General features: G+C 40.4%; 1 protein-coding gene across 3 annotated transcripts in view; it reads left to right on the forward strand.

Moving 5' to 3' along the window:
• Positions 1-16,271, forward strand: part of LOC310836646 (phosphatidylinositol-binding clathrin assembly protein-like) — a 55,606-nt gene that overhangs the window by 11,337 nt on the left and 27,998 nt on the right. For all 3 annotated transcript variants that reach the window (XR_014560172.1, XM_083722268.1, XM_083722269.1), the window contains exons 2-10: positions 5,680-5,822; positions 7,251-7,326; positions 8,167-8,269; positions 8,735-8,828; positions 8,951-9,062; positions 10,425-10,531; positions 11,026-11,067; positions 13,957-14,042; positions 15,034-15,157. Coding sequence is in view for 2 of the 3 variants with exons in the window: in XM_083722268.1 (XP_083578394.1) it covers positions 5,680-5,822; positions 7,251-7,326; positions 8,167-8,269; positions 8,735-8,828; positions 8,951-9,062; positions 10,425-10,531; positions 11,026-11,067; positions 13,957-14,042; positions 15,034-15,157 (887 nt within the window). In the remaining variant the exon portion in view is untranslated. The remainder of the gene's footprint in view (positions 1-5,679; positions 5,823-7,250; positions 7,327-8,166; positions 8,270-8,734; positions 8,829-8,950; positions 9,063-10,424; positions 10,532-11,025; positions 11,068-13,956; positions 14,043-15,033; positions 15,158-16,271) is intronic.

The raw sequence follows: 16,271 nt of genomic DNA on the forward strand, positions 1-16,271 counted from the left end.
TAAACATGCACTGTTGCATCTTGCCTTAGCTAGTAGTAAATAAGGTTGCTTTCATTTTAGTCCAAAATGTGGATTCTTTTTATTGTGAGCCTTCCCAAGACTAGAGATTATGTGGTTGCAGGAGTTTTGTGTGTGGGAAGCATGCAGGGAAACCAAACTAGAAATTAAGGCATACTCCTCACAAGCAGCAGTAGTCTGCTTTCTAAGAAAACTTGGGGTTCCTTTTCAGTGTGTTTAAAACTGTTAGCAATAGACATTTCTTGGAGAATAATGTTTTGATGCAACTTGCATGAGGCTGGATATGATCATTGTGATCCTAGGAAAAAACTATGATGATTAAAATCTGAGGCAAACACACTGAATTGTTCTGGTCATTATTACAATAGAAACACTATATTTTCTTCTGAACTGCAACTTGCGCTGTTTATATCTCTTGATAAATTCAAGAAGCTTATGTACAAATCAATGTGATTTACTAGGAAATCCATAAATAGGTAAAGGGACCCCTGACCATTAGGTCCAGTCGTGACCGACTCTGGGGTTGCGGCGCTCATCTCGCTTTATTGGCCGAGGGAGCCGGCGTACAGCTTCCGGGTCATGTGGCCAGCATGACTAAGCCGCTTCTGGCAATCCAGAGCAGCACACAGAAACACCGTTTACCTTCCCGCCTATTTATCTACTTGCACTTTGATGTGCTTTCGAACTGCTAGGTTAGCAGGAGCAGGGACCGAGCAACAGGAGTTCACTCCTTCACGGGGATTCGAACCGCCAACCTACTGATCGGCAAGTCCTAGGCTCTGTGGTTTAACCCACAGCGCCACCCGCATCCCTGATAGGAAATCCATAGATACCTTTAAATAACTGGATCTTTCACATATTCATATAGTGGATGGTTGGTTCCATAATTCACGGGAAAATTTGAAGAAAAATAGGACTGTAAGTCTTAATAACATTTAACCTATTTTTCCTTGTCCCCCCCGTCCCCCCCTACTGCTTAATGTAACAAGTTTCCTGATTAAGAGTTCTGAAAAACTTTGCCACAATTTTGTTACATTTTGGGTTGGTTCCAGTTATTTGCTCAACTCTGGATTTGGAAGTATTTTTCTTACAAGCCAGCATTACTATCTTTGGTTTTCATAAATTGAAAAAGTATTTGCAGTTAAGGTTGTATAGCTTTGTCCTCCAATTTGGGGTGTCCATTTTAAATAAATCCTTAGTTCTCAAGCTATGGGGCAGCTCTTCTGCCTTGGGGGGGGGGCACCTGGTAGAGGGCTCAGAATTCTAGGAAATGACAAGCAATAGATGCCTTTTTCATTCCCCTCGCCAGGAGCTGGTTCTTTCTTTCTTTCTTTCTTTCTCTCTCTCTCTCTCCTTATATTATTTACATTCATTTCTCTCCTTTCCCTCCAATATTGTTCAAGGCTACGAACAATAATAATCCTACTACATTTTTTGAAAAGAATATGTATAATATAGCAATTGGGTTTACACCAGGTACAAAATGCAATTGTAGCAGTACAAACAGACCTCAGATGTGGATCATTATGTGTGCACAATTGGAATAATGGGTGTGGCAGAAAGCATTTCCCTGACAACAGAGATCCAGTAGTTGTGAGAAACAAGGTATTGGTGGAGTAAATTAGATATTATTCCCTGAGGTTGGTTCTTAGTCTTCCAGGTCTAATGCTTTTCTTCTGATTGTCAAGACGAGCAGCAGTTAATTGATCTTGTGTATCCCCTCATTAAAGGCTCAGCTCTTCTAGACAGCAGCACCTGCCACACAGTGGTGGAAAGCTAATGCACAGCATCTTCAGTTATTTATGGAAATAGTCATATCTCAGTAGGAATGTTGTTCCATGAAACAGGAGCATCCACTCTGAAAGCCCAGTTGCTGTGAACAGGCGTCTGATATTTTAGGGGCTTAGAGGAAAAACTCTCCTTCAGAACGCAGTGGCCTACCAGGTATATAAGGGATGAGATGGTCTCTCAAGTAAAGTGGTCCAGAGCTGTATAGGGTCTTATATATTCATACTAAAACCTTGAACTTGGCCCAGCAGCAGATTGCCAGTCAGTGTAAATCCTGCAGACAATTTGCAGAATGTGTTGGTGATACTTTGCTCCCACAAGCAACCTAGCCTCTGAATTCTGTACTAGCAGAAGCCTCTGGATCAATCTCAAGGGTAGCCACACACAGAGTGCACTGCAATAATGTATGCACTCCAATTTTCCACAATATTTTGCAAATATGCTGAATGGAAACTTGCATGCTGACCTGGCAGAGGACCCTTGTTCATCCGCACTGTGTTCCTGAGGGTGATAGCAGCTGCACCCTCACTCTCCCATCTTCTTGAGATTTGAGAACGGGGTTCGGATAGAATTGCTGCTTTTGGGAAAGGAGATCAGAGATGTCCCGCTCATTTTCTGTTTTAGTGCTGGCATTGGGATAAGTTCTTCTGTCTGTAGCTACTAACCTTTATCCTTTACCTTTAGTAGTGGTAGTAACTGCATACCACTGCATGTGAAGATCACTGCAGATTCACAGACTATTTGTGCTGGGTTAGAGGCCCCAGAAGGGTAAAATAGGTTTTTAAAAGGGGCCTGAGTTCAAAAAAATGCGAAGAACACTGGGCGGTGGAGCATTGCAGGATTTTTTGGCACATGTTCACATTTATAAATTGATCCCTGCTGTTTGGAATGCATGAGTTAAAAGAAGGCAAGCAAAAGGAGAGCCTGATACTATGGCAAGCTGTAGCAGTCCTTGGGGAATTGCCCTTTGCCCTTCTAAGTCCATAGTTGCCTTGCAAGTTCTGAAGATAGTTCAGTACTTTGTGTGAGCTGTGGCTGGGATGACGGTCATCTTTGGGGACTTAGCCCTTTTGAAAAACTACTCTAAAAGAGCAAGAATACTGTAGTTGTAAGAAGTTTTCTTCCACCTACCCATGGAGGTTTACTCACATTTCATAACTCTTAAGCTTAGGCAGGAGATCATTTGAAGGCTAATATGTAACTAGGCAATTAATACCATGTATTTGGAAATAATAATAAAAACCTGGATAATCTGAATGAGCAGGTAGGCATTGGGGAAATCAGGCAGCTTCCTATGAATTTAAGGTGTGGCATTTTTAAAGGTTTTTTTAAAAAAAGAACTTTGTCCAGTTTGGGGCCGTGTGTGTGTGTGTGTGTGTGTGTAAATTTTACAGAGAACCAAGTATTGCATGCCCTCCTGTTTCTATAAAAAATGCATGTTCTTTCATTGTGATAGGCAAATTGCTATCTCTCATTGCTTTTAGTAAATAGCTTGTTTTGCTTATTTGTATTTCATGATTACAGTTTTACTTGTGCTGCTAGCTGCTCCGAGACTAAGTAGAAAACAGGCTAGATACACAGTAATAGTTCTTTTCCATTATTGCCACCCTGCTATAAGTTCCCTTCCTTGCTTCATTGGTTGATATTTGCAGGGTGGGGATCCCTGTAGTGCAGCACAAGTGTAGCCTGGCCCTGGGAATTGCCCTTAACTCATTTTCTATGGTTTTTCTCAGTTGGCCACCTGGTGCTTGCAGAAACTCTTTCCCCTACTCGTTCTCTGTTGGAGGACTTAAACTAGCCATCTCCTGTTTTGCTGTAAGGTACTCTACTGAAGGAAGCTTGGATTACTCCAGAGTAAATGATTAATTGCATCATAAATGGAGATGTGAAGCCCCCCCCCCCAAATGGGGGGCTCCAGTTTTTCCCAGGCCTTCACATTTCTAAGCATAAATGTTCCATTGTAAAGTGAAAATAATCTCAGTGAATATAGACAGTTTAGCTTTGCTTATTGCCAAAGCATTGGGGTAGTGCGATTTCACTGTACAATTCTTTCCAGCCTGTGCAAATGCTTCCCACATCTGACCCTCCCCTTGCCCGCTGTGTGTTGTAAGGTCTCCAGAGAAACTATAAAGCTTTTATCCTTGCTTTGAAATGTTGGAAGGGGCAAACCTCTTTTGAACTGGCTCTTTGCCAGATGTATTGGTCTTAGATTCCTGCTTTGGTTTAGATGGCTTCTTCTAATAGAAATGTAATAAATAATAATAATACAGTGGTACCTGGGTTTTCAAATGTAATCCGTTCCAGAAGACTGTTCGAGTTCTGGAATGTTCAAAAACCGAAAACTCAAAACGGAAGCCTCAGTATGGAAAACTCAATACGGGAGCCACGTGGCATGTTCAATTTCCAAGGCTTGTCCGAAAACCAAACCATTTACTTCTGGGTTTACAGTGTTTGAAAACCGAAATGTTCATCAATGGAGACGTTCAAAAACCAAGGTACCACTGTAATGTGGGGAGTTACTATTTTTGTTTGTTGCAATCTTGTGTATTTTTGTATTTTTATATTGTAAACTACCCTGTAGAATGGGAGTGGGTGGCGCTGTGGTCTAAATCACCGAGGCTCTTGGGCTCGCTGATCGTAAGGTCGGTGGTTCAAATCCATGCAATGGGGTGTGCGCCCATTCCTCTGTCCCAGCTTCTGCCAACCTAGCAGTTCGAAAGCACACCAGTGCAAGTACATTGGTACTTCTGGTTACGATCTTAATTCGTTCCGGAGGTCCGTTCCTAACCTGAGGTACCACTTTAGTTAATGCGGCCTACCACTGCCACTGTGCCACCAGCACACGATTTCTGTTCTCATCCTGGGGCAAAGTTCTGAACCCGAGGTACTACTTCCGGGTTAGCAGAGTCTGTAACCCGAAGTGTTTGTAACCTGAGATGTTTGTAACCCAAGGTACCACTGTAGATAAGTAGGTACCGCTGTGGAGGGAAGGTAAACAGCGCTTCTGTGCACTCTGGTTTCTGTCACGGTGCTTTGTTACACCAGAAGCAGTTTAGTCACGCTGGGCACATGACCCAGAAAGCTGGCCGTGGACAAACAGCTGATCCCTCCGCCTGAAGCAAAATGAGCACCGTACCCCATAGTTACCTTTGACTGGACTTAACCATCCAGGGGTCATTTACCATTTTCCTAAAATACCCTGTGATCTTCTGATGAATGATAGTATAGAAATTTAATAATAATAATAATAATTGCTTATAGTCAATGCTCACATCTCTTATTCCTCCTCTTGGGAAGAGAGAACACTTATTTATTTCAAGATAATACACTTTATTTTTCTTTATTGAGTTGGTAGCACACTCTTTTCAGCACCTGCTTGCATGCTGTGGCTCTGTGAGACTATTTTTAACCAAAGGTTGGGTGTCAGAAAGGCACAGAGCTTAATTTAGAGACTGGTTTTGGAAAGCTTGAAGTACTGTATTGTCTTTACCAGTGCAAGGAATTAATGAAAAAGAGAAAAGAGAGCAACTTGATACTGAAAGATATGCAAAAGGAAAGCAGCATTTGGGATTTGTTTAAGGCTGTTTCTCTCCCCACCCCCCCACCCCGTACCCCTGGAGTGCATAGTTATTGTTAAAGAAGAAATGGCAGAAACCTGGAGAAGGTGAGGTTAGGGAATGAGGAAAGAACGGACTGGCAACCAGATTGCTTGCAGGCCAGATTCCTAATGAGAGGCTTCATAAGTGTATTTCCCATTTACGTATAACACCTGCAAAATACTTAAGGCACTAAATAAAAACATTTGCCCTGCTGTTTTTGTCACATTTCCCCATATTTGTTTTAAGTAAATTATCTTGTTTTCTTATATTTTAGATCTTATTCAGTGCACAAATGAGATGAATGTGAATATTCCACAGCTGGCAGACACACTTTTTGAGAGGACAGCAAACAGTAGCTGGGTAGTAGTGTTCAAAGCTCTAATTACAACACACCACCTCATGATGTATGGAAATGAGGTAAGACAGTAGTCAATTTGCCATAGAACATTGTGTTTAATGGTAGGAAAACATTCAGATGTGAAGTGCTGGTGATCTCTGAAATGATGGTGAGAGAGAACAATTAAAAAATACCAATCTGAATTGTCTATCCTGTTGCCTCACCTATTAGTAAGCAAGTAATGAAAGCCTGAGCTTAGCAATACCCCCCCTGCCGCCGCCTTTAAAATACTCAAATGACTAAATTAGTGACTGTATTAAATGAATGAATTGTCAGCATTGCACTGCTGGTATAGCTTTTCATTGCTGTAGGAAAAATTTATACATATACTCAAAGGTGCAGGAACTCTGTTCTGTATCTAGCAGTTGTGGAAACTATGTGTCAGGTTGCATTTGGCTAGATTAGAAATATTCCTACAGAAGTCTGAATCGGAAATGAATTTAATACACATCTCATTATAACACATATATACCTACACACATTGGGGTGAATTTGAACAATAAGCTTTTCTACAACGAATCTCACTCTTCACAGAATTGTATAGGAACTGTTTTGGGAGAATTTTTTCATTCATTACTTAGCCCTTGAAATTCTATTCATGGTGGAATCAGGAGCAGGCCTTGGTCTCATTTGCTCCAATCAACTCCCCTAAATTTCTTCTCGCAATAAAATAAGAAGTGCTTGAGTAGATCCCACTTCAATTTGAAAAACTGAATTTCCTTGAAATTACAGGGTATAACTTGCTTTCTAGTGGATTCAGTCTCATGGGATTGGGGAGATGCAGCAATCAAATAAGCACAGACCTCCCAAGTATGGTTGATAACTCCTGTCAGTGGTAAGAGGGAGCAGGGTGCATTCTCTATCTCACGGCTGGAACAATCCCAAGGGACAATGAGTGAATGAGTGAATAGTTCCTTAGTCATGTCATCTTGCTGTAAATGTGATGAACGTTGAAGGTGTTGGCAATGGGGGAGGAGGAGAATGTATTTGTCTGTAGTTTATACTAGCTTCATTTCCTTATTCCATGTAGGTGGAGAGTTTGCATGTGTGTCGCTAAAGAATAGCCTCAGAACCATGTTTGTATCTTTTCATAACCCTGCTGTGATGTGGGCCACACATAAATGAATTTTATGCAAAGGTGTAATGTGTAACAAGTTCTGCTGCCGTTATCCTTTCTTCACATCAGAGTTTGCACAACATGGTGGCTGTCAATTGTGTTACACATTGGCCCTTGTTGCATAACTCAGTTCCAATTCTGGCTCTCCTGAGCAGTGATTGAAAAAATCAGGCTTGATGGTAGATCTAATTTGCTTGTCTTAGTATTAGATTCCCCTCCTGCTTTTAGATATGCCTTATTCAGCTGCGTAGAAGCTAGTTTCTCTAACATGGTTATGTCTATGGGGAAAAAATAAATGAAGTAATCTGGAATCTAATTCTTTCTCAAACAGCGTTTTATCCAATACTTGGCATCTCGAAATACCCTGTTTAATCTCAACAACTATCTGGATAAAAGTGCCATGCAGGGTAAGATTTTTTTACTTTTATATTCTGAGGCAGATTGCAATTTGCACAATAACTTCTATGGGCTAAAGGAATGTTAGAAATTCAGTCATCTTAAATAAACCCGTTAATGTATCCAAATCGTATTGGAGAGGCATGCTCTTTTATTTATTGAAGTTTGCATCCAGGTGTATTCCTCATTTTCATTCATTGGCTCTAGTAGACCAGTAGGCAGTCCAGGATTTGTAAGTATGGAAGTCCCACTGACTTTACAGTAGTAAACTTCACAACAAAGTAAGTATCTAGGAGTGTAGCCTTAGAATATTTGTGATATATTTTGTATTGGGAAACAAATAAATCAAATTAATATGAGCATTTATACTAGCTATAATTGCATAAGATTTCATCATGAACCTGACATTCACCTCAGAATTATATTTGCTTAGGGATAAGATGCATATTTCTGACTGGCTCTCTGTATATCTTCATGGTTACTAAGTAAGATAACTTATCTGAAGGCTGAGACTATTATCCAAGTATATTTATTTATCTAAGTCTTGTTGGAGGAAAGTTGGACTTACTTCCAAGTAAACATGGATAGGATCAGTTTTGTAAGTATCCAGGATTTTCCAGAAAGCATGGGTTGATACTTACTGGGTAAAATATTGGCCTTGTTTGCATGTACCACTAAACCATGGTTTGTTGCATTAGCCAGGATTTGTATTGCAGCCAATGCAGCTTGATATCCCACATGGTGCTATAAAGTGTTACAGCCTCACTATATCACTCACTTATAAGCCTCACTTATAGTGATAAGAGTACTAGAAGAATGAAAAGTCTAATTGAATAGCATTTCATTTCCAGGCTATGATATGTCTACCTTCATCAGACGATACAGCAGATACTTGAATGAAAAAGCACTTTCTTACAGACTTGTAGCAGTTGATTTCACCAAAATGAAAAGAGGGTAAGAATTCCATTTATTTTTATGCTCTTCTAGTGAGTGGATGGGCATCAAAGTGTTTGAGAAAACAAAATTGTCAAAACAGAGTTTGGAAATTTGGGCAAAAAACATGTTCTGATGTGAAATTTGAAGTATGCAGTGATAGAAAAATGCAACTTTTGGAGCATTGAATTTGACAGTACATAAAATATTCAGTGGCACTGTTGCAACAGCCTGCATAAACTTTTGGGTATAAGTTTGAACCTTTTGGGAGATCAGAATATTCTTTAAAGTATTTTATATGGAATAATTTGATGCAGAACTTTGGAAAATACTATTCTATGTATGTTATTCAAAAGTCCCACTGATTTCAATGGGCAGCAGTAGAGTCCTCTTTGTTTGATGTAATCTGTAGTGCTGACATCAGATACCATAATAGTGTGTTTAATGATTGTATCTGTTTGGTTTATTTTCTATTTTATTTTGAAGGATTGATGGTGTGATGAGAACAATGAATACTGAAAAACTTTTGAAAACACTCCCAATTATTCAGAATCAACTAGATGCACTTCTCGATTTTGATGTAAGCAATGTAGCTGTTATTTATTACTGCAATCCGTGATAAGCTTTATGGAGGGTGAAAAATGTGCTGTGATTCCACTTTCTGGTGATTTGACTTAAAAAATCTCTTTGCTTTTTACGCAGGCAAACCCAAATGAACTAACGAATGGTGTAATAAATGCTGCTTTCATGCTCCTCTTTAAAGATTCCATTAGACTTTTTGCAGCCTATAATGAGGGGATCATTAACTTGTTAGGTATGTGAAACAACACACAACAATTGTTTAAACATTTACCAGTGGAGACCTGTATAAATATGCAGATGTGGTTTTGTTTGTAATATCTTCCATGTTCATTTCTCCCTTCACTCCCTTGTGTTCTTTCCCATGTGTTTCTCTCTCCCTTCTCTCCCTCTTTCCTTCCCCCCTCATTGAACTTGCACATAATAATCCTAAATTTTGCTGATTCACACATCATAGTAAGCCAAGTCTCCTCGTTTGTTTCTCCTGGCTCAAGGCAGGGCAGAGTGAAGTGAGAGCAATTGAGCAATGTTGCTCATTTGCAGCAGTCCACGGTTAATTTCTTGCTTTGGCTTACCAAGACATGCAAGCCAGCCCATTCACTACTTTTATACTTACACCATGTTCAAATAGTTTCTCTTAAACTTGTGCACATAGCTAACGGATGACCAACACCTTAATAGTCCTGCCTATTATCTCTTCTGTTGCACTCCTTCTCATAACAGTACACATAATTTTAGTGTGCCAGAAACTTATTTTATTTTTAAACTACTAGGCAGCTGAAGTGTTCATAGATATAGCTTAACACTTCAGTGCTAAGCCAATGTCTAGGGAAGACTCATTTCACCCTGCAGAATTCAATAGCTGGTCTCTATTGTCTTTTCTTTTGTTGTGTTTATCTGATTTTAAAGGGTAGTGGTGGCTGGAGTAACTTGGCAAAAACACTTAAAGCTTGTGTGTGTGTGTGTGCTCTCATTTTATGCTCCAGTGATGGCCATGGTAATATGTAAAAGTTCTTGGGTGTGATGACAGCAAGAGTGCATGCTTATGCTCAGAAAGTGCTTTATATATTTTTTTTTATTATTTTCAGTGTAGTTAAGGCTTTGATTGATGTTCTGATTGTGGGGTAGATATGGAAGCTTGTTTGTCAGTGTTTGCATATGATTGGCTTACTAATTAGGTTCCTACAGTATTCTAAACTCAAACAAATTTAATGTGTGTGCAGTAAACCAGAAGATTGTAGGCCTCTTCTGAGACGCGCAATAGCAATAGATTTTGATCAGTGTATTCATCCTCAGCTGCAGATATATCTTTTCAGCTGACCTTCAGTTCTTCTTCAGGCTTTGCAATCCCTGCTTCTGTCAGTGAAGTTCCTGTGAAGGGCACTTGTTGAATAAAGTTAACTGTTATTGCTGGATTCATTTTATGGTCTTGGCTAAAACTGCTGTTAAATAAAGTTAAAATCAGTTAGTGACATCTTCACATAGTAAAGTATCAAACCTAGCCTTTTAAAGTCTGACATACCACTTCATTAATAATAATATTATGTTACTGTTCTTTTATTTACACACAATTTTTTCTTTGAATTTCATGCTTCAGAAAAGTATTTTGATATGAAGAAGAACCAGTGCAAAGAAGGTCTGGATATTTACAAAAAATTCTTAGCCAGAATGACCAAATTGTCAGAATTCCTCAAAGTGGCAGAGGTAAATAAATCCAGTAGCATTAGTAGTATTTCATTTAGCTCTCTGGACTGGTACAGTAATAAGTGCTTATGATCACAATTTCATGCAAGTTATGTATGTTGCTGAATGTAAACATCACTTAAACTATGTACATTTAAGGGTATATTTTGAAAGCTCTGTTTCTATTCATTTTTATCAACTAAGAAATGCCTGTTGAACAAAGGTTGTGGTTTTTTAAAAACTATCTATTGAATATATTTTTTCTCCAAAGTTCTGACAAGCTATTTATTACTATTTCTGGTAACTGAAATACATAAAGTCTTAAGAAATACCTTTCAGGATCTTCATATAAAATTTAGCTTAGAAGTTGCATTTAGAGTTGTACCAGTTCAGAAAGCTCTCCATGTCCTCCCTGTTCCCTTAGCTTTTATGTAGACATTCAGATCCACAGTTCTTTCTTTTCATTGCCACTGCATGTAGTAATGTACATTTTTTTCCCTTTTTTGTGAACCCAGCAAGTTGGAATTGATCAGGGTGACATTCCAGATCTTACTCAGGTCAGTGTACATTTCATATTAATTTAACCCCCAAGTCCTGTGTCCTTTTGTGATTTTAATAGTTAGTGTTCCATTCTATACATTCTGAGAAATCATTTTCTTCCATATATGCTATATATGGAAATACATGCCATTTTTCCTGTAACCTGTTTTTGCTTCATATAGGTAATGTGCTCAGTAACAAGTAATGCTTTTGTTTTTCCTGTGCTGTTTTGGAGAATATTATTACTAGAAATTTTTGGGGTTTATTTAAAAACAACACCACCACCCTTAAAACACATGGGGTAGGATACCTAAACCTGGTGCTTTGTTTTAATCAGCAATTTCCACAAATAGAGCAAACGGGGCAGTACAACTACTTCACTTGCTGAACAGCATTCCCCTCCCCTCGCTCAGGAGGGGAACCTTGCTCAGGAGGGGGGACCATAGCACAATGGAAGAGCATATGCTTGGCTCAATATCCTTTAAAAAAATCAGTAAAATCTCTCTGTCTGGGAACCTGGAGAGCCTGTGCTCATCAGAGTAGACATTATTGGGCAACATAGTCAAATAGTCTGACTTGGTATAAAGCAGCTTCTAATGTTCCTGTGTGTTTCAGAGATTTTTTTAAAAATGTAATTGAAAGCCAGGGAGGGAGTTGGCTGCTCAAATAAAAAGTAGAAAATGGAGGCCTCTAAAGTTGTCCTTTGGGTGCTGACATAGGTATAAACTCCTGGTTATGGAAACTATACAGTTTCTTCTATGAGGTTTGCTGGTGCTCATACACCAGGCATATTATTCAGAAGTTGCAGCCACAGCTACAAAGACTTGATGAGGCCTATAGCTCAGTGCCAGAGCAAACTTTATCTGAAAATGGCTCAAGATTCAATCTCCAGGATATCTAGTTATAGGATACAGTTAGCAAAGTTAGGCAAGAATTTAACTTAAAGAGGTTAGAGAGCTAAACACTGGGCTAAACCAACAACAGTCTGATTCAATGTAAAATAGCCCCACGTGTTCACATAATGGGGGGTGTACAGAATTAATTCCTGTAGGACAGCTCTACAGAGTGAAAAATTCTTGCTAGCCAGCTCAGAATCTGATACAGTAGTTCACATGCTGCCGATGTTACAACATTGCATCAAATGGTTCCGTAGCTCCCTCTTAATCTTCGTGGATCTTTCCATTTGCTGGCACCATGCCATGCTCTTCTGTTTCTTTTCTTGTCCCAGATAGGCATTGCCTTTTGTACCTACTTGCGTATGTCATCCCTCTGTCCCCTTATTTTTATTGTTGCCTCTACAGTTGCTTAACTCCTGTCTGTTTCTGTCTTACCAGTCCAATGAGACAGCCCCCACAATGTGTCAATTGCTTTGTCAGCCCTTCTGGCTTCTTGACTGTTCTAATGACTCGGGTGCCTAGTAAAGGCAAGGTACTCCTTTTGACTGCATGCCCCTGAAGTGGGTCCCTTCTTTAAAATGTTGTGTGTGTGTCCCCACATTTTTGGGGGTCACACCATTAATACCCCACTGAATGGCTTCAGACTTCTGTACATGTTGAATCTTAATCTGACAAACTGGGAGCAAAACTAGGACTATTGTGTTTGTGTGGAGCCCTGCTGAATAATGCAGGCTATAGAAGCGTGGGGAGGTTTTTTGTTTTTAATGCAAACATGGGCAAAGAAAAACAATAGGTGATATCCAATGTTAAGAGCAGACACCGTGAAATCAATGCAGATCACCCCAGTCTTTGGGTAAGCTTTAGTGATTTATTTCAGTGGGAATGAAGTGCAACCACCTTGGTGTGCATCCAGCCTTAGTATGCATCCAGGAGATGTTGAATTGATTTACCTACTCTCTTTCAAGCAGTTAACATGCCACCCCCTGTGAATCAAAGCTACAGTGGTGCACAATACAGGAATCTTCGTTAATACATTGTCTAATGCCTTTGGAACAACTTTTGCAAGTTAGCTCTTTAGAACTATTACTGTGGCATAATAGTTGTTTTCTTTTACTTTGGGAGGCTTAGTTTGAGCCCTTGCAGAACAGCCAATTTTTTCTGTAAATACTATATGTGCCATGTTTTGGAGAAATGCAATCCGCTCCATTTACCTGTGTGTGAGCATCTAGTAAAACAAAATGACACTCAGGTAGCTTATGGAGCTGAGCCATTTTAAAATGAATTAAGCATTCTTCAGTTGTGCACATCATGTGCTCTTGTTTCTGATCATTTTGTCTACTGTAGAAGTTAATGAGCTGTGTGCTGATGAATCTTTTTTATAAGTAAATGTAAGGAACGTTTCACTCCAGTGTAGACTCCAGCATACCAACATAATAAACTGAAAAATTCACTGTGGAATTGTCAGGGCTAACCAATTTCACTTCAAGAACTGGTATTGCTGAGGTGCTCCTACGGTTCTCTGGGATAGTTCCTGAAAACAACTCATCTGGAAGATGGTGACAGAAATGTTGTAACAAGCCTCCTGCCTAAATGTAAAAACAAAACAAAACAAAACCAGGAGAGGGTTCCTTGCTCACAGAGAGAGCAATGTTTTGCCTGCAGAAGGACCCAGATTTAGTCACTGGAAGCTCAAAATAAAAAGGACCGTGTAGGAGATAATGGAAAAGATTTCTGCCTTTGGTCCTGGCAAGCTGTTGCCCGTCAGAATCAGCAATGCTGGGTCCTATTGGCAAATTGTCTGACCTGATGTAAGGCAGCCACTGTTCATTTCACTCAGTTATGAGATTATGGTGGAAAGTAGATGTGGAGGCTTTGAGGCCATTGTCTTTCCTCTCTATGAATGTACCTTACATAAAAGTGATTTCTTTTGTATTTGGAGTGGAAAAATGTAAAGAAGTAGTAGTAGTAGTTTGCAGTCCTGCATACATTTGATAAGAATTTTCACTTTAGGCTCCCAGCAGTCTGCTTGAAGCTTTGGAGCAGCATCTGGCTTCACTGGAAGGGAAGAAGACAAAGGAAGTTTCAGCTGCTAGCAGGTAATAAATAGGCAGGTAGACTGCAACCAGAGTATTGATTATTGGCATATTGGAGTGTTGAAGTATAGGATGTTCCCATCTCTTTTATAGTCTTATTTTTTATGACTTCAATGTAATGTAGCAGAATTGTTTCTTCTCAAATAGTAAGGGCATAAGTGTGTGATAACACCAAAGCAATAATGCAAAGCAGGCTGTTACAGTTGCACAGAAGATTTATTGAATTGTATAATTAGCCCAAAGCATCTGCTGCTATCATCTGCCTTGAAGAGTGGGTGGGTGGAATTATGGGCTGAAATGGGAAAAATAATTCTTTTTCCCCCACACTCCCTGAAAAAAACACAAAAAGAACCCGGTGAATTCCTCAGTTCTCCACCTAAATGACTTAGTACTGTCTACATGCATATGGCCATCTTGGTAGCTGCCTCATACGTGTGGAATTACCCTCCCTTTGAGATCTGTCTTATCTCTTGTAAGCACTCTAAAAATCTTTATTTGGATTTACTTTGGATTTGCAGACAAACCAGATCATTTTTCATTGCGAAGTATACTCTAAACCAGTGGTTCCCAAACGACCATGGACCACTTGAGAATGCTGATGGTCTCAGTGGATTATCTAATATTTTTTCTGCCTGTTGTAACAACTGTAATATGTTGTGCTTATTTTATTGTAATTTGTATTTTGTAATCCAGTTTAAGTGCATAAAAAGCATGGTAAACATGGATACTTTGAGATATCATGTTTCCCACTCATTTACTTGGATTTAAGTCCCTCTCAGTTAAGTGAGCTTTCTTCCCAGGTAAGTGTACATAGGATCCCAGATGCTATGCCCTTCTATCATTCTTTGCCAGGTTAATTTGGAGAAGACTAACATTGTAGTGTTCTGAATTCTGTCCTGTTTCCCCCTTACTCGTGAACTATCTAGGTGATGCTTGAAGCTTCCTTCGAGTTCAAAGATCTTAAATATGTGGTCCTTTTCCTTTAAAATTTCAGAGCAAGCACCCTATCCAGTGCAGTTTCTACACTTGCCAACACAGGAATGTCCTTCACTAAAATGGACGAAAGAGAGAAACAGCAGGCATTGGAGGAGGAGCAAGCTAGACTTCAAGCACTGAAGGTACTGCTTCTGGTTTTGTTGGACATGCAGAGTCAGAAAATGTGTAAGCTAGTTTGGCAGTTGCACTTCATATACCCTTGTAAAAAGTAACTTGGCTCTGTGTCTTGTTAAAGTGAGAGGGTGTGTGTGTGTGTGTGTGTGAGAGAGAGAGAGAGAGAGAGAGAGAGAGAGAGAGAGAGAAAGAGTGCTTTGAGTGTTTGGGAACTGACCATATGCTGCAGCCTTAGTTTTCATTTTGATCACAGCTTCAAGTCTCTGATCGATTTTAAAAATCTTGGATTCACAGATCAAGCCAAAGCTGAGCATTTCCACATCTCACTGAGCTTGGTGTGGAAAGAGCCAACCAAATTCTTCATGAAATCAATGTGATTTGAAAGTGATTAGCTTTGGCTGGATCATGGCCTTAACTCATGAACAGGACAGTCTCACTGATTTTCATGACAGTGGAATATGGCTGGATTACATCATGACACTCTGTAGAATGGAGATGTGGGTTAACTTCGCAAGATAGTTAAGTTTCATTGTTGGTGTACAGTGGTGCCTCGCAAGATGAAATTAATTCGTTCCGCAAGTTCTTTCTTCTTGCGAGTTTTTCGTCTTGCGAAGCACGGTTTCCCATAGGAATGCATTGAAAATCAATTAATGCGTTCCTAGGGAGACCGCCTTCAGACCAGGTCCGGGGAAGGCTGACAGGGGGAGAAGGACTTTTCTCCCCACCGCCAGCCTTCAGAACAGCCTTCTGAAGGCTGGCGGTGGGAAGAAAAGCCCTTCTCCCGCCACCAGCCTTCAGAAGAGTTCCCGCAGGGCTGCCTAGGCTGCGGATAGCAGCCTGCTGCCCCTCGCGCGGGGCAGACATTCGCAGCTTGGGGAGCCCTGCAGGACTTCCCCGCAGGGCTCTCCAAGCTGCGGATAGCAGCCTGCTGCCCCGCAAGAGGGGCGCTCTTCTTCAGAGCGCCCCTCGCGCAGGGCAGACATCTGCAGCTTGGGGAGCCCTGCAGGACTTCCCCGCAGGGCTCTCCAAGCTGCGGATAGCAGCCTGCTGCCCCGCAAGAGGGGCACTCTGAAGAAGAGCGCCCCTTGCACGGGGCAGACATTCGCAGCTTGGGGAGCCCTG

This window comes from Podarcis gaigeae (assembly GCF_964106915.1).
Source record: "Podarcis gaigeae genome assembly, chromosome: Z".
Lineage (NCBI taxonomy): Eukaryota > Metazoa > Chordata > Lepidosauria > Squamata > Lacertidae > Podarcis > Podarcis gaigeae.